This window comes from Diadema antillarum, unplaced genomic scaffold (genome assembly GCF_040938485.1).
Source record: "Diadema antillarum isolate AM-2024a unplaced genomic scaffold, OU_Dant_1.0 seq00001276_RagTag, whole genome shotgun sequence".
Classification (NCBI taxonomy): domain Eukaryota; kingdom Metazoa; phylum Echinodermata; class Echinoidea; order Diadematoida; family Diadematidae; genus Diadema; species Diadema antillarum.
The window spans coordinates 150,710-174,171 of NW_027272057.1; the positions used below are offsets into that span (position 1 = coordinate 150,710).

The window sequence follows — 23,462 nt, forward strand, 5'->3', positions numbered from 1 at the left end:
CTGTGGATTGTACACGGAAGTACGTCGAGCAGCGTGTGTAAACAACGTGTGCGCGCGCTGACCTGTCTTGTAGTTTGTAGTCAGCTTGTTGTGATTGTGGCAGAGAGCCAGGCCAGCCGTTGTTGTTCGCACGGCGGGGCGGCGCGGGCGGGCGGTGGCGGCGAGGGGTGAATCGCTTGCTGTGTGCATGCTGTGATATGTGCGCGCATGTGCTGTGCGGAGTATTGGCCTGGTAGGGCCTACTATACTAGTAGTAGGTACCTGGTGAAGTTATTTAATATTCTCAGTCATCAAACCGAAAACCTTTTTAAGATAAGAAAGAAAGGTGATATCACTTCAAACAAGAGCCCCGCTGTTTTTTGTGAGCGTACAATACGTCTGTCAGGGACATGGCCGCTGCCGAATTACAGAAACTTTTAGTCGAGCTTCATGACATCTTGACCTCAACAAGCAGCCATGCGCCTGAGACAGCTCAAGACTTGGTCGTGGACATAGCACAGCTATGTTTAAAACGAGTGAATGACAATGAACTTGGTAAGCACATGTTTTTGGATGAAACACAGTCTGTATCACTTGTAATTAGTGATCATATCGGGGGGATTTTGGTTGTAAACACAATTGTCAATGTTTTTTTTTTTTTTTTTTAAATTGTCGTGTTTTGTTTTGTCCAGGGCAATTTCCTGGTCTACATTAATAGTAAATACTATTACTAAACAATACTAACAATGCTAGAAAAGCACTCTGGGAAAGACTTCCCTTTTGAGACAGCCACCCCAATCACACTAGTACTAAATCAGTGCAGATCTCTACCTATAATATATAGCCTAACCTTGCTTGCGATACGCACGGATGCACGCACTCGCTTTTGGGTGGCTGTCTGAAAAGGAACTCCTTGCCGCACTGAGAAGTGAGGGCGCAGACCTCCGCCATCAAGCATGCAGCTCATTTCCACCACCGATTGTTCTTCCATAGAGTTTAGAGATATCAGTATTAATTTCCACCCATACATACAGTATACTTGGGTGACCCGCACCTCGTCATAGTTAATGTTTGCCCATATTAATGAATCACATTTGGCCACTGAAATTCTTTGAAATCCAACTCACATTCAGGAAAAATGCTGAAAATTCCAATGGAATCACAAGTTCACTGATCGATATTGAAAATTTGCAGCTATCGTCGTCAAAGGCGAACGATGCGAAAAAGTTGCGCGCTAAGGAAGGGGCCCGCAACTCGTCACCCGCTCTCCCATAGACTTAGCACGTAAAAGACGTGTGCGATGACCGTGATGTTCCCATAGACATACGCGTAAAAGATGCGTGCGGGTGACATATAACACGTATTCCTATAGCCCTATTAAAATTTCAGATTTTCGCGAAAAACTGTTCGGTTTTCACCACAATTTGCTTGGTTGTGGTAGTCCTGCCAAGTTTCAAGCGTACAGAACACAGTCCCGGGCATACATTTTTGTTCAGTGCGCTCAAAACGATTTTAAGCGGGGTGACGGTATTCGGGCCCCTGACGAGGTGCGGGCACCTGGCTATACTTAGCATTGTTATTTTGTGTGCTGGAAGTCGCCTTATCATGTTATTTCCCAATATAGAAGTTTTTAGAACTTGGAAGCCTTTGTTACGTCATAAACCCTCAGCTGCAAGGCGCATCTCGCCCTAGCAGAAACTAGAGCACGCACCTTAGTGCGCGCATGCAAACCTCAAATACGCGCAGCCTGAGCTAAGTTCATTGACCCTACCAGACAAAATATCAAAAATCCTTCGTAAATTCCCCCAAAATTCTTGAATCACTACCAAAAGTTAATCGTTTGTTACTTGTGTGTCATTCTCAAACTTTCCTGCAAGTTTCATCCCAATCCGTTAACTACTTTTTGAGTTATTTTGCACACGGACAAACTAACTAACTAACTAACAAACAAACAAACCAATGGTAGCAAAAACATAACCTCCTCCCTTGGCGGAGGTAATAATTTTAGTTTGCTAGTTCAAATGTCAACTGACTTCAATTTGTACCAACTGAATTCACTTCTAGCACAATTTTAACACATTTTTTATTTTAAAGCATATTTTAATGCTTTGTTTATTACCAGGTAATTTGTTTGCTTATAATTAAGCTGACAAAAATATTATTGAAAAATATAAATTGTATTTCAAATTTGACAAAAATATCCCCAAAATATCCTCTTTTTACAGTATTTTTGCACATTGACAAGAACGGTTATACTCATAGCCTAGAGAAGGTGAAAAAATATAGAAAAAATATTCGTCTCACCTGAAGACTAAAATAAATACCCCCGAAATATGCTATTTTCAAAGCATTTTTTGAAAAATTAATAAAATATGCTTTTTAGAGTATTTAAAAAAAAATATGCAGTTTAAAAGAAAATACTACAAAAATGTCCGAAAAATATGTAGAAAATATATTTTTCAGTTGGGAAAAAACGACTAGGGTTGTTACCAACTTCTTGCAGCACACACGTGACACAGCTCAGTGCGGTATATTAATGGCTTGTGCATTGCCCTTGTGGTAGGATAATACATGTAAATACGTTGCACCCTGGCCTGGCCTGGGCCTGACTTGCTGCAGTGCGTACATTTTAGGCATTATTGCAAAATAAGTCCCCACTCTATTCACTGCCATTCATTTCGTCATAGCCGGGGACTTCTTTCAACCTCCATAGACATAGACTTTGCACATAGCGGAGACTCACACACAGAACGAGAGGGGACTGATATCATGCAATTTGGCCACATTTTATAAAGGTCCTAATTGGAAATGTGAATGGGGGCAATCTAGTCTAGCATGTATGACTGGTGCAATGGACCGGGATTTGGGGCTTGGGTGCATGCATAAGAAAATGTGGACTTAAGAATTTTTTGTTTTTTGTTTTTGTTTTGTTTGTATCTTGCCTTTTTGCTTTTGCTTTTGCTTTCAAGCTGATGAACCTCGGAAGTTGTACCAGAGAATTGCTGCTGAAGTGTTTTTTTTTTCTTCTTCTTCTTCTTATTAACTGATGAACCTGGAAGTGGCACCAGGAATATAAACTGCCTTCCCAAACTTTAAAAAACACTGGCCCTGTCTAGTGCAAGGAGATGTTGGGGCCATAAAAGGAACTCGATCTTTAATTCCCAGTATTGACATCAAAATGACTCGTACTGGTATTTTACTGTTATAAAGTGACCGTTACACTTTTAACAGAATATTCTCACAGTATTTAGCTTCTGCATTATGTTATTTCACCTGTCTGTGACTGTGAATGAAATCATTGTCATGCAGTGCCCGATGCAAACAAAAATAACAAACTCTACTTTGTTACGTGCTCGCTATACCAGGGTAACTCCCCTCTCTGTTTGCTATGCATACATTCTGCTGAAAATATACATGTACCACTGACTTTGTTGAATTGTGAGAGTATAATGGATTTTAATGCTACTGAATCGTGTGGACAAGTGAAATGTGCCAGCCGGTAGTTTTCCCCTGCACCAGTGGTTTGGTATTCATTTTGATACAAACGATTTGGGCCCAGATACAAATACATGCAGGCTGTATGGCTGAATTTAAAGATAGTCATGCCATGGTGCCTTTACTCTGGCTGGCATGATTGACATATATTTATTGGTTATATTGTACCTTATACTAGTAGTCTAAGCTGTATGTTATGACAGTACAGTGCATGGCGTGGTTGGCGGACCTGTAATGAAAATTTTTGTGCTTCTTTGAAATAAGAAGGTGGGAAGAAAGCACAAAATGAGGAAAGTACTGTATCCATTCCTCAGATTCAAAATCATTTAAACCTATCACACCTTGACAAGATATGATACTAGGCATTTCTGTCCCCATTCCTTCTTATATGCTCGTCTATATTTACATTGCAGGTTTTGAAAATGTAAGACTATTCTTGCAAATTCTAATGTTTACCAGAATTTTGACCTTTTATTTATGATTCCTTTTCTTTTGTGTAGCATTCTGCTGTTCTGAATTGTTCAAGCAAGAATATGGCCTCATCAGATATCTACAGAAGGCTGTTGGAAAAGAAGAGGTAATTAAACTTCTTTAGACTTCAGTTAGAATTACTCTGTAATTTCTGTATCATCAGTGCTGTGTTTTACATATATGTGTAATTTCCCCAACATTGTTCAACTTGGTGTGAAAAAATATGGAAAAGTCCTTGTGAGCTATCAAGTTTTCTTTTTTTCTTTTCTTGTCTTTTTGGTAGAAGTATTTACTCAACTGCCATAAATCTTAGGTAACACATACATCTGTACAATGTATAGTCAAAATCAGACAGTACAAGACAATTTGCAGCCCTTGATTTTATACAACATCTAAGAATTATTCATGGAAATACATGTTTGTGGGAGAGTCATTATAAGGGATGTTGATGCTGTAACATGCCAACATGAAAATGAAATCTAATTTTCTGTGACACACAAGACATGCCATATTTTTGTCTGATAAATGACTGAGTTCCCTTGGAAGCAAGAACAGGCTTTCATTTAGGCTCACAGTCAATGAAAAACATGATGCATTAAAAGGATCCAGTTCCATTACAAGCCACTGAGATGTAGCCAGAAAAAAAAACAACAACATGTAATTTACTAAATCAATTCAGTTTTGCAGGGCCCAGAGGAATTTATCCATTCACGAGTATACTGTACTTTGTTGAAAACGAATGCAAAAGTATCTAAAGTTTGTGTTTCGAGTGTAATATGTGCTTCTTCTTTTTTTCAATTTCACTTTAAGTACTGCTCTAAAGTTATTCTGAAGGCAAGGGGAAGATTATGGCTTTTTAAAGTTTGATAAATCTAACTGCAAGTGATGATGGATGATATTTGAATATTTTACAGTTCAAAGGAAGCAAGGAACAGGCCTTGGATTTTTTGCTGGCCTTTGTGAAGAAGGCAAAGGAGTTAGTCCAGAGCCATGCCAAGAGCATCAAGGATGTGTGTATGTCTCTCTACACCAGAGACAAAGCTGCCAAGGTCAAGGCCAAGACCTTCCCGCTCCTCATTGAGGTGAGTGTGTTTGTATCAGAGCTTCTTAAGTTTCTACTTCTAGGATATACTATATGAAACACTGAGTAAGACTTCTTGTTTTCAGTTTGAAGTATGACATAGTGAACAAGAGAGAGAGATTGATTACAATTAAAATTTGTGGAAGGCACAGTGGGCAGAGGTTGAGATTTGCCAGCCACGAACAGCATAGCATGGTTAAAGTAGGTTTGGCACACAAACATCTGAATTGTAATGACAAAAAAAAAAAAAGTCTGTGAAGGTAGGTAGTATCATGTATGATGCAACCGCAGTCTGATAATTCCCTGTTGTTTTCCTTGCAGTTGGTGGGTGTGGCATCACAGAAGGCATCTGCTGATGAGCTGGGTGTGGTTGCCTTGCTAAATAAGTTCTTTGAAGAACTTGCATCTCCCAGCAAGCTGTCACAAACAGGTAAGATATGATAAGTCTCTCAGAAAGTGCATCACTGTCCTGTTTTCAATATTTGGTGCCGTCAACTCAAGTTAACTGGAAAAGTTTGAATTCTGATGGAACTGTGAGCTGGCAGATTGTCAGTTGTTTCATGTTTTCTACATAACTAATAAAATCAAGTCAAAGGGGCCTCTGCCAAAGATTTTGCCAGGATCAAAAGCTGAGGCCCCTTCAACTCAGTTGTACTGTACTATCTGGCCATTATTGGAATACCAGCTTTCTGCAGCTTTTTCTCCTTGTAACTAACATCTTGTAATTTTGTAGACTTCATGTATACAGGCACTGGCAAACACTAGCTCACAGTACTAGTGTATACTGTATGTCTTGAGAACAAATTATGTCGCTGTCCAAAAAAATTCCAAGATGTTCCTTTAACAGTAAAATTATGTATGCGTGTGTGCCGAAATAATTTGTGTGCCGTAATCTCTCATTTGAATGAAGATGAGTGAATGATTTTCAGTAAATGTTGTGGGTGCTGACATTGAGGAAGAGGCAATGCACAGGTAAAGTCCAAGACTTCCTTCATGTCAGATAAACAAAGGGAAACAGAGATTATGAGTCAGAGACAAGCAGTATGAGGCTAAGTCTGTAGATCAATAGTCAGGTGAGGGTTCTCATGCCAAAACACAGCAAATTATGTTATCTCAGAGAGTAAGGTTTTAGATCCATCAAATGCCCCATCCTTTATGACAGGTGCTTTTCATGTCAATTCATTAAGTACAGATCATTGTCCTGCAGTTAACTCTTCTGCCTTACCAGTAATCCGTGGCTTTCAAAATTTATGTGTTGTCACAAATAGATAAATGGACAAGCCAGCTGATTCTCAGAAGCAGGAATTGAATTTTAGCAAATACAAGGATTCGCTTTCTTAGATGGATACATGTGAGTGCACTGTTAGAGTAACAGTGTTACTGTTATCACACTAAGATCATGGATACAAGCTCGCAGCAGTGCATGAAACACAGTGATGTACCAAAGTGCAATGATCTGTGTGAGTCTTGTGGTTCTCACAGTGCCCTTTTGAAAATAGCAGTATCTCTGTAATATTATAACTTTTAGATACAGTGTCTTTTAGTAGAGTTTTCTGGAATTTGAGTCACATGTTCTTATTTGTATTTGTTGAGGAATATTTGCAGTGGAGTAGATGAACCATCATTCCTATCATGCGATAATGGTAAAAACAAAACGATGGAGTGATACTTTTATGATTTTCCAATTTTCAACTGAAATATTTTGCTGTACTCATATCTTCTGCAGTCAAGCATGGCATCTACCAACTGCTTGGAGTGTTAGCTGAGTTCTACCCTGAGTACATCGCAAAATACTCTGACAGAATTCTCAATGTGCTGATTTCCATGTTGAAGCAGCAGGTAATTTGACTACCTTGTGAAAGAAAATGTAATTAGAATATTATTGCAATTCCTCTGACTTGTTTTGAATATTGAAAAAAAATGTTTGCCGTATGCTCACATGTAGTATAGCTTTTGATAGGCAACAGCTCTCCACTAATCTTGATATTTTGTGAAACAGACATTATCACTGGTAAAAAGAGAGACCACACTAACCTTGAATGACATTGGTTAGCTGATTCTCAGACAAAAGTTAGATTTGATCATATAACCTTTAACTTTGAACTTGAAGGCTGAGTTATTCTATAACATCTTGGTACCAGTATATGCCAACTTGACTATATACTGTATACGCCATATATTTCCTGAGTCTAAATTTTCACGAATCGGGAATTCCCGACGATTTCGCGAGTGGTTAAATTCGCGTTCACGGTGGAGTCCTGTACTGAACATAGAAGTGTTCACGCGTACGTCACTTTCACATCGGGATCAGAGTCAATATTTTCGTGTGTCTTTAATTTCGCGAATAGCACCTGACTCGCGAAATTCGCGAAAATAAAAGCCTCGCGAAATATTCGGCGTATACAGTACATGTAGTGTATGATGTGCATTACAAAGTTACCTTAAGACTCTACTTCTTTGTACCTATGGAAGTCTTTACCATGAGACCTCTGTATAATCTCTCTATTCAACACCCATGTAGAATGCAATTTGTGGCAGACAGCTATTAGGCAAACATCTTCTTTTGTCCAGTAGAACTCAGGACCAGTCAATGTATTCATCTCATATTTTCTAGCATGAGACCAACAAAAGAGTGTGAATGTGCAAGTGTGTGCACTTCCATGCAGCATGGTTGAATATGTTCTTGACATGACTGTTTGTTGCAGATGACTTCCAAGACCAAGAAACCTGAGATGATGGTAGTAGCAGGAGGACTGTTGGGTCTGTCTCATTTCCTGGTCAACTTCACGCAGTCAGTGGAAGAAAGTAAGATAATCTCTTCTGGATTCATTGATACTGATAATGGTATGGAGGGAAAGGAAGAGTGAGGTTTGGTTGAGCTTTAAAGAGTAAATCAATTGTCATGGTGATCTCCAATGTTTTCATGGTGACAAACAAATTGAGAACTATTATGTTTGCATTTATAAAGAAATCACCATGATTTCTAGATTTGAGTATTTCGTACAAGCAATAATGGGAAAGTATCTTTAAAAAGTCTTTACTCCAGCCCTTTTTTGTCTTACATACACAAGTGTTCATTTAGAGTGATGAGTACCATTTTCCCATTGTTGATTGTTGGTCTTTTCACATAAAACAATTGAATAGATACTGGTAAATGACTCAAATTCAATGTGAAATTTTGTATTCAGAGATGATCAAAGGAATGATAGGGTAGATTATTGACCTCAAATCTGATATCTGTTTTCACTTTAAGTTTATATTTTCACTATTCATAGAGTTGGAGAAATGTTGATGTGAAATAACAATTGTCTGATATCTTTAGATGCCAAGCATTCCAGAGATATCTATCAGTATGCGAGTATGGCCATAGACCCATCAGCTGACACAACACGCTATGATGTCCCCAAGGCCGGCGTTCAGCTACTAGCAAGACATGCAGCCCAGTTCAATTTGTATCTTTACAAGGACTATGAGGTAAAGTGTGTAACATCATCTTGGGGTGAGAGGTTAAGATTAAACTACTTGCACCCAGGAGTGATATCATGTCCCACCTGACTTCAAGAGAACAGATAATAAACCCCGTCTGTAACAGACCTTTCCTGGGTGCACCCTGGTGTTCACCTGCAAAGATTCGCCCATGTTTACATTCCACAGATTCCATAAAACACAGATTGAATGCGAAGTGCCCCGTTTTAACAAGCATTGCTCAAAAACCTTCTCCAGGGATGTTACCATAGTAATCCTCAGGCATCCCTGTTGCCAGCTGGTTGCTGATATGCACCCGTTGAGTACTAGTATTACGCATCTACACGATTTACGTGACTACGTATGACAGCGACAGGCAACAGCGCTGGTCACCTGACTGTAGCACTGGTCACCTGACGCCTCTGGGGATGATTCACCCCGCGAGCGTCTTAACAGACACCTTTGCAGGGTGGCCTCCCGCGGTTCACCAGAGGCTACCCCGTGTCTATCCTGGTGGATCGCAGGGTAAGATTCCCGAGGCTATCCACTGTGTTGTGTCATAACAGGCACAATCTTCCCTGGAGGCAACCCAGAGGCTACCCTGCGTTTTGTTGCCTGTTGAGACGAAGCTGTAGAGAAAATGTGGGGTTTTGTGGATAAAAATTAAAGACTCCTTTTATCAGACTGTATGGTGTACAATTGTAGATTTAAATGCATGAATGGGAACGATATCAATTTTATTTCTTCTTCCATTTTGAGTGGAAGTACTCTTTACGGGTGACCAGCAAGATTTGTATTTCTCCTCACATTTATTTAATGCCATACATGTTTTGTTAATTGATGTACATTGCTACCTCTTGTTTAGATGATCAATGACCGTTTGTCATTCTGGAGCCAGCATCATAACCCTGAGATGAAGTGGGCTGGTGTGAGTGCACTGCAGAGCTTCCTTCGTACTGTAGCTGACATGTTGGTAGAGAGAGCAGAGACAAAGAGTCAGGCAGATATTTCTGTCCTGAAGGTGAGAGCTAAAGTCTTCTTGTTTGAAGTGAAATGACTGAAATCCTGGATCAAACCAACTGCCTCACTAATCTGATAGATTGTGCACTGCCAGATGTACACTTGTAGATGAAAACATAATTTGGATGCAAAATTTAAACATGATCTACAGCTGTATGCAACATCCTGATAGAATGTTTTGTGTGATTAAGTTAACCAACCTAGTAATCATTTTTAAGTAGATGTAAGCTACTTGCATTGTAAGTTTGAAAAAATCAGTTAAACAGGAAGTGTAGAAATAAATTTTATGCTGTTTTGCCCCTCAACCCCTCTTTTCCATTAACAAAAAAGTTATTATGACGATTAACATCGCCTTGTCCTCAATTATTTTCCTGTACTGTTGAAAACATCAAAATTGGCCAGAATATTATAAATGTTCCTATAATGACAAAGAATAGTTAATTATAATTAAAACTGTCAATCAATATCTCTAAACATGTGGGACATGAGTTTTAATGAATGTTTAGATTAATTGTTTGTTGTTTAATGATTCATGTATCCTTTGTTTGCTTGAGATAAACTCAATACTTGAGTGGACATCTTTGCATGTAGATTGAATGAAAACTTTGTGTTGCAAGTAAATTTTCTCATATTATGTGAACAGTACTTCATTCGTCATTTCCGAGACATCATCAGAGAACCCAACAGCAGCTCTAAGGCTCTCTTCACTGCTATCAGAGGCTATGGTATCTTTGCTGCGGTAAGTTAAATTCCAGAAAGATATTCAAAATTTGCTTTTACAGGAGATCAGCATGTACACTGCAAATACTTATTATTATTATTTTTTATATACAGTTCTTTACAAAAAACTTAGTTTCCCTTTAAGATGTTAAGGAGTCAGTTAACACAAAGTAACAAAAATATGTTCATTTTACTTTAAGAAAAAAGGTGTAATGATTTTGATGTATGTCTGTGCATTATGTAAAGACCTTTAGTATATTTTGTATTATGTATATTAATATCTGGCATATTCTGTATTTTTTTTTATGCCTCCGCCACGAAGTGGTGCCGGAGGCATTATGTTTTCGGGTTGTCCGTCCGTCCGTCCGTCCGTCCTTCCGTCCGTCCGTCCTTCCGTCCGTCCGTAATGAATTTTGTGGACAGGGTAACTACCAAAACCTTTTGAGGTATCCTAATGAAACTTGGCATGTATGTGTATTAGGGGGTGAAGTTGTGCCTATCAACTTTTGGGTGCACATGCTCAAGGTCAAAGGTCAAAAGGTCAAGGTCAAATGATTAAAATTTCACTATTTCCCCCATATCTATGCAATGCCTAAAGATATTTTCTTGAAACTTAGTGTATACATGTATTACCCAATTAAGATTCTCTGGTGAAAGTTTGGGGTCATGAGGTCAAAAGGTCAAAGGTCAAAAGGTCAAGTAAAGTGTTAAAATTTTACTTTTTTCTCTGTATCTTGGAAATTGTTCAAGGTATCTTCATGAAACATAGTATATATGCATGTACTGACTGGCAGTGGTTATCTAGGGAATTCAGGGTTCATTGGGTCAAAGGTCAAGGCAATACTTCAAAATTTTACTATTTTCCTTATATTTATGCAATGCCAGCAGGATTATTTTGTTTAACTTGATGTATGCATGTATAACCCAATAGAAATTATTTGGGATTTTTTTTTTTGCCAAGAAGGTCAAAGGTCAAAAGGTCAAAGTGAAAGTGCTGAACTTACTTCTTTCTCCATATCTCGGAAGTGGCTCAAGTTATCTTGAAACTTAGTACATATTTATGTATGTTCTGCCTGACAGTGATTCTCTTATAAATCAAAGGCCAGATGAAAATGATAACAATTTACTGTTCAATACAGAAATTGCACTTTTTCGCCATACCTTGAAAATTACTCGGTGCATAAACTTATGAAAGGGTCAAAGTCAAGTTAAAGTTCTTAAATCCCCAAATACATGCTCTCCTCCAATTCATCCAATTAAACATACACGTGTAGGTCAAGGAAGGTAAACATTCAATACATTTGTGACAAACATGTCATTTTGATATTTTGCCAATTTTGTGAAAATGTAATCACACATTGTCCACATGTACCTGGTACTAAAGACCCATTAGGAGAATCATGCATTATGGCGGAGGCATACCAGTCGCCATAGCGACATTTCTAGTTTCTCATCTTTTTTTCCATTTCAATCAGTGCAATGCTTCAGATCTTAGCTGTTAACTGGTAGATTCTGCAAATTTTCTTTGAATGCCTAGTATAGTATAATTTTTCAGTGTCGTCAAAAATGTTACCACTCAGCTCAAAGTCCAGAGAAGGTAGATCAAAATTAGTTTTCATTTTTCCACACATTTTAAAGAGTAAGCTCTCGGCTTACTCTTTTAAATGGCGATCACACATGTACTTTTAGTTTGACACCGAGTGTAATGAAGAAATATACATCAAAAGTAACATTTAACGGAATGCTTGTACAAAACTTTAGCAGTCTGTGTGCATTCACCTTATACTCTATCATCCTGTTTGTTTATCCTTCAGCCTTGCAAAGCATTCATGAGTCAAGATGACATCAGGTTCATGTTCAATGAGATCGTGCAGCAAAGTGACCAGCAATTTCTTGTGTGAGTACAGCTGTTTGTTTGGACGATGTGAAAGAATTAGTGGTTACTACTCAGAGACAGTGGAAACTGCTGTTGTTTACTTTTGAGTGTGTGTATGTTTGTGTGTGTGTTGGGGGGGGGGGGACACTCTTGCCTTTGGTGGTGTCAAGGGGGTTTATTGCCACTTTTTGACATCAAACACAAGTCTTCGAGATGTGAGTTATTTTAAAATCTATTTCATTAAACTGAAATGTATCACTTTTCATAAAGTAACTTTGCTGTTGGAGTGTGCAACATATTTGTACTAAGCAATGCAGTCACCTAGATTGCTGTAGATGAGTTTGCTGCTGCAGGAGAACAGGAGTGTATCACTGTAAATCAATGAGTGATATTCTGATCTTTCTCTGTGATTATAAAAATTATTTGACTCAGGCAAGGAGCAGAGGAGAGAGTGTCCCAGCTACCAACCTATCTACAGGCCCTAGCCAGTATCGTAGGACAACTGGACGAGGTAAGCTTGGGACTTTTGTCTCTAGCTTGGAGACATGTAACATACAATGTAAGTGTAAAAGAGAAGTTACTAGTCATTGTAAAAAAAAAGTAATAGTATCACATTGTAGAGGAGTGTGACAGATAGTCAGTCTCATCTCTTTATTCATATTGTCACATATCCATTGGACCATGATTTTACTTAATGATGCTGAGACAAGCACAATGTGTACACAACACTCTAGGAGGCGTATTAATGTCTCTTTCTTGAAATACTCAGAAAAAGGAAAAATACTAATGTTTGGACAGTCTAAATTGAGTTGTTTCATACTGATCATTTGTTGTAACTCATTCAAGAGGTAAACACTGTTTATTTAACTTGAAAAGGAGTAAACAAAATCATGGTCAAAATACATTGAGAACCAATGCCAAGTCCTGTCATATAGAATTGAGTGTGGAATGACAATTTGTCATTTTTTTCTTTCTTGTATTTTAATTCTTCCAAATAAGTTGAGTTTTTGTCAAGTATTTGTGTTCACTTGAGGGCTTTCACCTGTCTTGGAGAAAAGTGAAGTTTTGATATCTACAGGAGAAGTAGAAGTATTAACCTGTGAATCTCATTTCAAATTTTGCTTGATGGTTTTAATCCAGGTGACTGACACATTCCTAGCATCCTTAGAGAAGCTGATTGTTGTGGTGTTTGGTAGCTATCCTCACCAGTCTCGTAGTAGTCAGTGGACCAGCCACAGTGCTATCTTACAAACTCTCATTGCACTCTCCACAAAGGGAACTATTCTACACGTCTTCCTCTCCAGAGTTGGTAAGTGGGATGTACAATCCCAGATATTATTACAACTAACAAATTGCTCCACATTTCTGTAAATAAGCACTAAAATGATCAGTGTTTTAGTAGTAGCCGTGATAAAAAATGATTGGTGTACAGATATTATACCAACGAATTACATGTAGCTACAATGTAGATTGTGATTTAATTTGTTTTGTTCGTACAAACCTGAACTTCACTGTATATATTGAAAGTCTAATGAACCAGAAGAACATTTGTACTATAGGAATAACATGTATATTGATAATACATCAAATAGTTACACAATGTACATGTATATATTTGCTGGTTTATTAGTCACACATTATAAAGTTTGAATTTTGTAACAATTATGTATTGAGGGAGAAAGTGGTACATTGTATTTATTAATAAGACTTTTTCTGTGTGTAGCATAGAAGCGAGATTGAACTGCTTGATCATAAAGGGCCTTTTTCATTCATGTCTTTTTATTTTGTGAGATCTGTATTAGCAACTACATATAATATGACCAATGTGTTGAATGGTGTCATGCCACATGCATTAATGAGTTCATATATTATTGGTGAATTATCTCCAACTCCTTAATACAGGAAATGTGTTAGTTGTCAGTATTAATCAGCACAGGTCAAGTTCCTGAATTTCGTTCTAATTTTGGTTTTCCTGTCAACCATAATTACCTATTAGAATGTCATACACTTAGTCTTTTGATTTCCACACACTCATTCTCTGTCCTAAATGACCAGTGTACCAGTGGATACTCCGCACCTGCTCTTTCCCAGTCCTCATAGATGTAAGTACAAAACTGATATTTCCCTTGTTGTCTGTTCAGCAATCATTGTTTGTTTTACAGAGATTAACCCATTGAGGACGAGCAATTTTGCTACAACACGCATTTCCCATAGACACCTGCCCGAGTATACTCGGGACTTGTCCTTTATGGGTTAAATAGTTTAGTGAAGGAAAGCTCACACTGTTGTCTCATTCCATGATGCATGAAATTTTAGTTGATATGACTTAACACAGTTTCAATGCTTACCTTCTAAGCCCATTTTAGAGTAAGTCAGGTTACATTTTAGTCTGCATAAAATAAGTCTGTCTGGTAAAGTTGGATAGCTCTTACCTTTTAGTTTGACATGAATCACTTTGTACTGACATAATGGACATTTAAATGAAGTTTTATGCTTGGTAAGAGTAGAATGTAACATAAATGAAATGTTTTAGTGTAACTCTGTAACAGAAAATGAAATGCTTGGGTGATAAGATAACTTTGAGTGAGAGTTTATGTGCCTGTAGTCTAAATGGTTTGTTGGTTGAATGTCATCTGTCAGGGGAGTCCTTCAGCTGATGCTGTGCGGGACACAGAACTGGAAGATGAACTTGAGATTCAGCAGGATGCACGCAGGGTGTCTTACAAGAGCTTCCTGGAACTCTGGATAAGTCTGCTGGATAGCAAGTACCTCAAGGTTGGTCAGCTTGGAAGGTGGTGAATAGTTTGCACTTCTACAGAATCTGTAGACTTATGATGGTACTGTATGTCATAAGTCTGCTGGATAGCAAGTACCTCAAGGTTGGTCAGCTTGGAAGGTGGTGAATAGTTTGCACTTCTACAGAATCTGTAGACTTATGATGGTACTGTATGTCATAAGTCTGCTGGATAGCAAGTACCTCAAGGTTGGTCAGCTTGGAAGGTGGTGAATAGTTTGCACTTCTACAGAATCTGTAGACTTAAGATGGTATTATGTCATGTATGCATTTGAAATAAAAGATGATTTAGTTCACGTGAAATGAACTTCAATAAGCTGGAATTAAGGTACACATATGTACCTTCGTTTGTGTGAAGGCGTTCTTTGGTGTGCTGATAAGTTTATACCGTATCAGACATGGACCGTGAGGAATCGTATCAAAGTATGAAATCAGAGTTTTGAAGTATGAGTATGGGTCGTCAAAATGAAATTTGTATGAGTTGCAGATACCAAACAAGCATTACACTGAACCTCAGATAATATAGAAGCAGAATTTGTTGTACATGCTTTATATATCTCCCAATGTGGCTGCCATCTTTTCTTTGTTTTGTCTATGAGTACAGGAGTCTGAGGCTCATGGGTCTACATACAGTGAGAGGAAGGTAATTCACACCATGTTGTACAATGAACTGATTGGAGGGATCCTCAAAGTTCTCACTAAACTTGACCTGACATCCAACAAGCAGTCCAGCAATGCTGAGGAATCACAGGTAGGGATGAGGAACAGAATAATCTTATAACATTCTTAAAGCAGCCTTCTGATAGCAGTTAAAGACTATAAGTCATTTGAAGTATGATTATGTAAATGTTGCCAATAGTATTACCTCTTACAGTGTATGTGTCATGTTTCAGTCATACACAGTAGTATATGGTGAGATTAATTCCATTAGAGAACGCTCTCATTGAAATTAAAATGGTCCTTGCCATCCTCTGGAAATAGCTTTGGAAGGTTGTGTGTGTGTGTGTGTGTGTGTGTGTGTGGGTGTGTGTGTAAAAGCATGCACTTTCTCAATGTTCATGACAAAGCTGTATACATCTGGTGGATTCATTATAGTCTAAACCACAATTCATGTATTGGTAATGTTTGATGACAAGCATGTAAATGGGTTGGTGTGTAGGGATTTTATTAGCTCACCTGAGCCAAAGGCTCAATGGTTGTGGAGAGAAAATTTTATGAAAGGGTACCTACATGTAGGGTTAGGAACTTCTCATCCACAGCTATCAGTATTCAGATGGTTCATTAGGTTGTGACAGAGACCTTAGTGCAGCTAAGACCCAAAACACTAGATTCTATCATTTTCCCTCTATCTATAAGTACAGGTAAATTGTGCAAGTGGATAATGGTAGTAGTTGAGAATAATACAGTGCAAATGTTTGCATCAAAGTCTAATTCATTGTCAAGTTCAAGTGAATATGAAGACCTGTGAGGCTTTTGTTTGAACTTAATACTGCTCTCATTCTGCCTCAAGATATACTCTTACCCATTACATTATTTGATAAGGCACTACTGTAATTTCACATCCAACATATCTCTCTCTCACATTTAAGGGACTCTGACATTTGTATGTGCATCCATAGTAGCACAGTCAAAACAGAAATATACACGTTGGAGATAATCATTATCATGCACTGGTATTGGGACTTTGTCTTGACCTTAGATGTCTGCATCAGTTGATGAGACCTCAGACCATGAAGGGAGTGTGTCTTCAGATCCTCTGGCAGGCCTCCAGCCATCCACACCCAAAGATTTCCAGGTTTTCATCAACCTTGTTGACTTCACCAGGTAGGACATATCAAAGATTGATGTTACATTACATTGTACTCTTTTATTACACTTGAGACTTAGTGACAGAATTTTTACTAAGTAGGCTTGTTTGGATGAAAACCATCTCTCTATAATCATTTTGATCTCAATCCTCAAGATGAATCATTCATAAAGTACTCAAGTGATCCTTTGCCCCTTGATAGCATGAGTTAGCTATTCATTCTATCTTTGTCTTCCATGTTCTCAGAGATCTACTGCCTACTAGACAGGTGTATCTCTTTGATCACTGGATCTATCGCTTTGGCCATGAGTTGATTCAGCTCTCCAGCCAGCTTCCACTGGTCAGTGGATTCTACAAGCTTCTGACAGTGTGCATGAACATGGCTTGTAAAACCATGTTCTTCAAGGTCAGTGAATTAGTCTGTTCCACCAAACCTCTTTGTGCACCCCTAGGCTATGTTGAGATGGGATTGCAGTCGTGTTCGTATCTCAAAGTTAACCAAGCTGTTAGTAGACATGATTTATATCAATAATGGTAGACATTGTCTACAAGAGTTGGAATGAAGACAACTCCATACAGAAGTCATTAATTTGAATATGGACATCTCACCATAATGTTAGAAGACATTCCTTCAACAAGATGTCAGGCTTAAATGCCCTCCTGCTCATGAAATCATAATGTATTTGAGATGACAGGGTATGTATGTGTATGCAAAAGAAAGAAAGAAGGAAAAAAAAACCCATTCTACTTGGCTTTGTTACATTGAAACAGGAATTGAACCTGTCTTTGGTCAGTGGCCCTAAACCAAATGAAGAGGAAGATGAAACTGCCATGGATGTTGATGGAGACAACAGTCAAGACGTTACCACGACAACATCTGGTGATGTCTTATTGGCAGAGAGAGAGGCCTGCTTTGTACTGTTTTCCAAGTTCTCCAAGGAGGTTTTGGTCCGTCTGAAGCAGTACAAAGATGACTTGTTGGCATCTTGTCTTTTCCTCATTCTCTCTCTGCCTCATCAAGTGGTCAGGAGTCAGCTCCAGGATGTGGTACCAGCAGTGAAGGTGAGCAACCGCAGGTACCGAGTAACATGACAAGTAGTTATTGCAGCTGACGTTATTGAGATAAATTTGTGATACATACAATGTAAGTACCAGCAGTGGTGAGGAACCATAGGTCCCTAGTGTACATAGCAGCTGACATTTAATTAGATGGGAACGGCTGGGTTTATGACACATAGTACCAGAAGTAAAGATGAGGAGCCACAGGTACCAAGTAACAGATGGATGTGGCATTTAGCATTAAAAAGACAAGAAATCTTAAATCCAAGTATCATTGTCAGAAAATATTGGAGTACAAGTCCCAGTCATTTTACACATTACCTACAACTTGAGTATATTACTTTATGGTGGAATGAAATCAGTAGGTAATGTGAATTCACCTTCAAGCAAGAAAAAAGAGATGTCTTCTTATTATTATCACTGGATTGTTCAGAAGTCTGACTCAATTATGAATTGCATTTTGCATTTGGTTTTATCCATGAGTTTAATGAAATGTCCTGCTGTAGCAAACTGAATTTACCAGCAGAATTTGATTCAATAGCCTTTTGAAAGATATATTCTCCTACAGGTATGTTTATTCATTTATTTATGAATCAAGTTATTCTTAAAGTTTAAGCAAATAATCTTTGTCATCACCAGATGTGTTTCAAGCTAGGCCTGAGCTATCACCCACTGGCTGAAGCTGGACTTTCAGCCCTACAGACCTGGGTGCAGTTTATCCCAGCTGACATCCTTTCACCTCACTACCCAGCTATCCTACCTCTTCTTGATGGCTATCTCAGAGCTGGTAATGGTGAGTTTTTCTCAAGATTCAATCTTTAGGATGATGTTCAATCAGGTCTTTAACAGCTTCACAGTGTGAGATTTGATAAGTGCAGAAGGCATAAGGCATACATTTCAGTGACATTAACTATTTTGTAATCTATATGGTTGTAGTCGGATTTTGTTGTTTATATATTAAATGACTAATAATTAAAGAAGTTAACAGAGCATATGAAGAGATCATTATCAAAAATCTTGTTTTCCTTCTATTCTGAATCATGTGTATTAACAACATATCACAAAGAGGTATGAGAATATAGGAAAGAGACTGAAATGTTACCATAAATTGATAGTGACAGTTGTAATAACATACTTTGAGTACTAATCCAATCATAACCTGGGATGATGTGTTGAACTTTTCTTAGGGTCAGGAGAAGATGTAGGAGAGACCGTGGTGGTCCAGACGGCCTCCAAACGGGTCGGACGACGACGCATTCCTGTCAAACTCCTCAAGACTGCCAGTAATAGAGATCAGGTACGTCATATGTACCAATTTGTGTGATGATTACTAATCTGCTATATGTAAACATACTGCATACACTGATTCTGGTGATCTGGTCTGAGCAAATGCTTGTTATATTCATGGTTATTTTTTTCTCTGTAATCAGCTCACTAATTCTACAAGTTCTTGTGGCTTTGTGTCATAAGGGTACCCAAACTTGTTCTACTTTTTTCAATGATCTATTTAAAAAAAAAATGATGCATTGCTTGAATTGCATGAAATGTCTGTGTTCGTACTATGTGTTTGCTTTACATCGTTTGTACGTACATAGTTCCCTAACAGGTAATAGATATTAACACATTGTTTGTACGTACATAGTTCCCTAACAGGTAATAGATATTAACACATTGATTGTACTTATATGCAAAATACACACATGTGTAGACTCACATGTTAAAAGGTAGCACAAAATTTTGGGAAGAGTACATGGTTATTCAGAGTATGAAAATGGAATATCTTTACATCATTGCCTGTTGCTCACTTTCTGCTTAAAGAGTGAGGATTCTCCACTGAGGAAAGTACAGCTGCAGATCCTCAGCCTTCTTGGTTCCTTGGGTGGCCGAGTGAATGGAGGTCTTCTGGAGACATCGAGTCAAGAACTGGCCCAAGTTGCTGTGGCCTGGGACACAGAGCCAAGGCTCTTATTTGCTGTTCCATTCATGGACATGAAACCTGACATTCAGCTGGGTAAGTTCTGCTGTCAGGAAATATAACAGAAAAAAAAAGGGGTGGGGGAAACCCTGTTCAAGTCAGGTCTTACTTCTGGTCAAAGTCTGGAATCAATTTCTTGATGATGCAACATAGCTAATGCTTTAATGGGGACAGTTCTTCGTAAGTTTTTTAGTGAGCGTCTTTTTCAATCCATTGTAAACCATTCTTGATTCATTTTCCAAGCACTGAGGAGAGAAAACGTGTTCACTGTCAGACCTCTTGCTACTTTTGCTCTATTTTGCTCTCTTTTGCTTTTGCTCTGCTTTTACTTCTATTCAGTGGAATGAGTTTTCTTGTCAAATTTGCTGTGCCAATTTATGTTTTCATGTGATACTGTTTAAACAGTATACATCTCATTTCATAGATACATTCTTCAGCCATGCCTTAAAGTGGGAAACAAATATCTGTGTTATTTGACGTAAAATGAGTTGAAGGATTATCATAAAGAGATATTCTTTGATTTATTTTTTTCAGATCCCTTCCTCCCAAGGATTGTAGAGTTAGCATTGACAGGGAGTGAGAGGCAGACTAAAGTGGCAGCTTGTGAAGCTTTGCACACCTTAGTTCTCTTCATGCTAGGAAGAGGATCTCAGCAGCCAGACCAAAGAGAGTCCAAGGTGTGTCGTTAGGTCCAGATCTTAACGTCAGTCCCAAGTTGTTTAGAATGTACATACGATATTAGGTAACTGTCTAATTTGTTGCCCAGTGCGTATAAATGGACAAACCTGAAATACTTTGTGTGATAAAAATACAGCTTACAATCCTCTGTCAATTTGTGTTTCACTTAAACAGTGAAGTTATATGAAGTTGATGAACAGTAATGTAATAGATTAGATATTATGTCATTGCATACCCTTACTGGAGATTATTAAGATCGCCATCACAATATCTGTTAAAACTCTTATCACAAAGTGATAGATAGCCTGATCAAAGTCCATCACCTAGATTTCTTCTTGCTTTGGCATTGGTCCTGAAATGGACTTACCGTAATCATTTGCCGTTTGAATAACAATTTGTCATTTTTCTCAGAGTATATTTTTCAAAATGTCAAATTAGTAGGTCTTCTCCAGAACCAATACTCATCTAAGACAGAAATCTACCTGATGGACTGACGCTAATGGAGTTTGAGCCTCTCACTGTGCAAACCTACAGAGAACAAACATCAAAGTTGTTTATATCTGCACTGTTGTATTGAATGATCAAATTGGTCCACTAGAACAGAAAAAATGCCTACACTTGAGTATTATACAAGACTGTGTACTGCAGGTTGTGGAAAAAAAAAGTGACTATACACAATTAAAGTCTGAGTTTCCAGCAAATGAAACTTGTGATAGTTGGTCAATTTATAGAATATGACAATTCAAGAATCTAAAAGGAAGCGTAGCTGTTGAAAACCCTCAATCATAGCTTCATAGTAACTCTCTCTTTCATATGTTTGCCAAAGATCGTAATATATTTTGAAGAACTATTGCTTGTCATCTTGATGCTATCCCTGCATATTGTCTGTTAGATTTTAGTGGGCTCATCCATGAAGCAATTTATCAACTTGCTTCATGCAGCACAATTTATGATTGATTGTAAGTTGCATTAAACTTTTGTGTCTGATCCACGTAGCAATATATTGTAACACAACAGATCCCAGTTCTTCAAGCACTACAGTGAGAACTGTTTGAAGTATTTCATGTGTGTAGGGCAGTTGATTTCCTCATTACTCTGTACAGAGCCCCATAGAATGTCTGTATGAAACATTTCATTCTATGTAAGGCAGGTGATTTCCTTATTACTCCATGCAGAGCCCCATGGACCGTCTCTACAAGAGAGTGTTTCCTGCCTTGCTCCAGCTAGCTTGTGATGTTGAACAGGTTGCTAAGCAACTGTTTGAACCTCTTGTCATGCAGCTCATTCATTGGTTCTCAGGTGAGGCATGGATGCTGTGAAGAGAGAGAATGACAACAAGTATTATAGAAGGCTAACAATGAAATTGAAAAGTTTCTGAAGAACCAGTGTTTGAAGGGAATTTGAAAGTTAATTTAGATTGATTGTTTGAGATATATAGCAGAGTGTGGATTTTTTTTTGTATAAATGATTGCCTTGTTTGAAGAAACAGACTGTAGCTTATTTGTCTACAATATTAAATAACTTGTCTGCCTAAGGCAAAACACATGTCATTTTGTAACCAGAAAGGTGGTAAGTCTTTAAACTGTATACAGTATCAGTCTCTCTTTTGATCTCAACTGCAGATATAAATGTAATGAGTAGCAGAAAAGTATTCGGGCACAGTGTTGATATGAATAATGTTAGAAGCAAAACTGACTGTTTGCCTTTCAAGGTAACAAGAAGTATGAGAGTGAGGAGACAGCCAGCCTGCTGAATGCAATCCTAGAAGGAATCATCCATCCTACAGACACAGCTCTCAGAGACTTCTGTGCACGCTGTGTTAAGGAGTTCCTCAAATGGTCCATCAAACAAACTTCCAAGAAGGTAGGAAGAATTCTCGTACTTATCACCTACCCATGTAGAGCTAAAGAAATCTTGATCATATCTGACTCCTGTGTCACACTTTATGATAGATCCATGGGTTGACTCATTCTTTCCCTGTAGAATATTAGTGATGAAGATTAATTTTGAATATATTTGCAGTAGATGCATGTTTGAATTAAAAGTGTTTTATGCCATACAAGGAATGCTTTATTGGTCTTCATTGTAAAAAAAAAATAATAAAAATAAAAATAAACAGAAATCTACTGTCTAAGACATTCATCTTGCATAGCAGCTGGGATAGGTAGCAATACTGAAAACTAATTCTTTCCTTTAAATGTAGCAACAAGAGAAGAGTCCAATCAACACCAAGTCTCTATTGAAGCGTCTGTACAGCATGGCATCTCACCCTAGTGCCTTCAAAAGGCTCGGAGCAGCTCTGGCCTTCAACAATATCTACACTATCTTCAGAGAGGAGGACGCCCTCATTGACCAGTTCACCTTTGAGATCCTGGTAGTCTTTGTCCAAAGCTTGGCATTGGCTCACCATGATGACCAGTCACTTGGTAAGTCCCCAAATCACAACCAATCAGAAATCCTTGTGATGCCTGCAGGGTTAAGTAAAAAAGGACTAGACTTTTTTAATGGTTCAAAACACTGACGTGGGCCAACAGAGTCCTTCATTCTCTTTGGTAATCGCTTGTTTGTTTGACTTTGAATTTCATATATACATACAATTGTAGTGTCTCTTTTCTATGTGTTTTAATTTTGTGTGTGTGTGTGTGTGAGTGTGTTTCATTGTTTATATAATATAAGCAATACTTTTTTTTCATCACATTATAGCACAAATAAGCAGAACAGAAACTTTTTGCAGTTCTAAAGCAACAGTGACTTTTTCATATATATTCACCTATACCTTTTGTACATACATGTACATCATTTGTAAATGAATAGAAAATGTAGAAAGTTTAATGACATGTTTCCTTGGAATATGATCTGACACTATAACTTTACTGTGAATTTGTTTGGCTAAGACTTGGTACCAAAAGATGAGTGGGACTCTGAAGGGAAAAAACAATCGTGAAGGGGCATCTTGAGATCTTTCTACATTTTGAAATTATCATGAAATCTGTGTGTGTGTTGGGGGGGGGGGGCATAACATTCCCACCCTAGTCTTTTTGG

General features: G+C 38.1%; 1 protein-coding gene across 1 annotated transcript in view; it reads left to right on the forward strand.

The window, feature by feature from the left end:
* The first annotated feature begins 289 nt into the window (after window positions 1-289).
* The window catches only part of LOC139745568 (DNA-dependent protein kinase catalytic subunit-like), a 98,764-nt gene continuing 75,591 nt past the window's right edge, over window positions 290-23,462 (forward strand). The window contains exons 1-25 of the mRNA XM_071655961.1: window positions 290-534; window positions 3,975-4,051; window positions 4,860-5,027; window positions 5,348-5,456; window positions 6,753-6,865; window positions 7,732-7,831; window positions 8,349-8,500; window positions 9,357-9,512; window positions 10,155-10,250; window positions 12,046-12,128; window positions 12,540-12,618; window positions 13,248-13,416; window positions 14,163-14,213; window positions 14,761-14,882; window positions 15,506-15,652; window positions 16,601-16,725; window positions 16,955-17,114; window positions 17,480-17,770; window positions 18,407-18,560; window positions 18,955-19,064; window positions 19,586-19,778; window positions 20,277-20,419; window positions 21,596-21,719; window positions 22,132-22,283; window positions 22,624-22,846. Of these exons, the coding sequence (XP_071512062.1) occupies window positions 390-534; window positions 3,975-4,051; window positions 4,860-5,027; window positions 5,348-5,456; window positions 6,753-6,865; window positions 7,732-7,831; window positions 8,349-8,500; window positions 9,357-9,512; window positions 10,155-10,250; window positions 12,046-12,128; window positions 12,540-12,618; window positions 13,248-13,416; window positions 14,163-14,213; window positions 14,761-14,882; window positions 15,506-15,652; window positions 16,601-16,725; window positions 16,955-17,114; window positions 17,480-17,770; window positions 18,407-18,560; window positions 18,955-19,064; window positions 19,586-19,778; window positions 20,277-20,419; window positions 21,596-21,719; window positions 22,132-22,283; window positions 22,624-22,846 (3,442 nt within the window). The 5' untranslated portion in view covers window positions 290-389. The remainder of the gene's footprint in view (window positions 535-3,974; window positions 4,052-4,859; window positions 5,028-5,347; window positions 5,457-6,752; window positions 6,866-7,731; window positions 7,832-8,348; window positions 8,501-9,356; window positions 9,513-10,154; window positions 10,251-12,045; window positions 12,129-12,539; window positions 12,619-13,247; window positions 13,417-14,162; window positions 14,214-14,760; window positions 14,883-15,505; window positions 15,653-16,600; window positions 16,726-16,954; window positions 17,115-17,479; window positions 17,771-18,406; window positions 18,561-18,954; window positions 19,065-19,585; window positions 19,779-20,276; window positions 20,420-21,595; window positions 21,720-22,131; window positions 22,284-22,623; window positions 22,847-23,462) is intronic.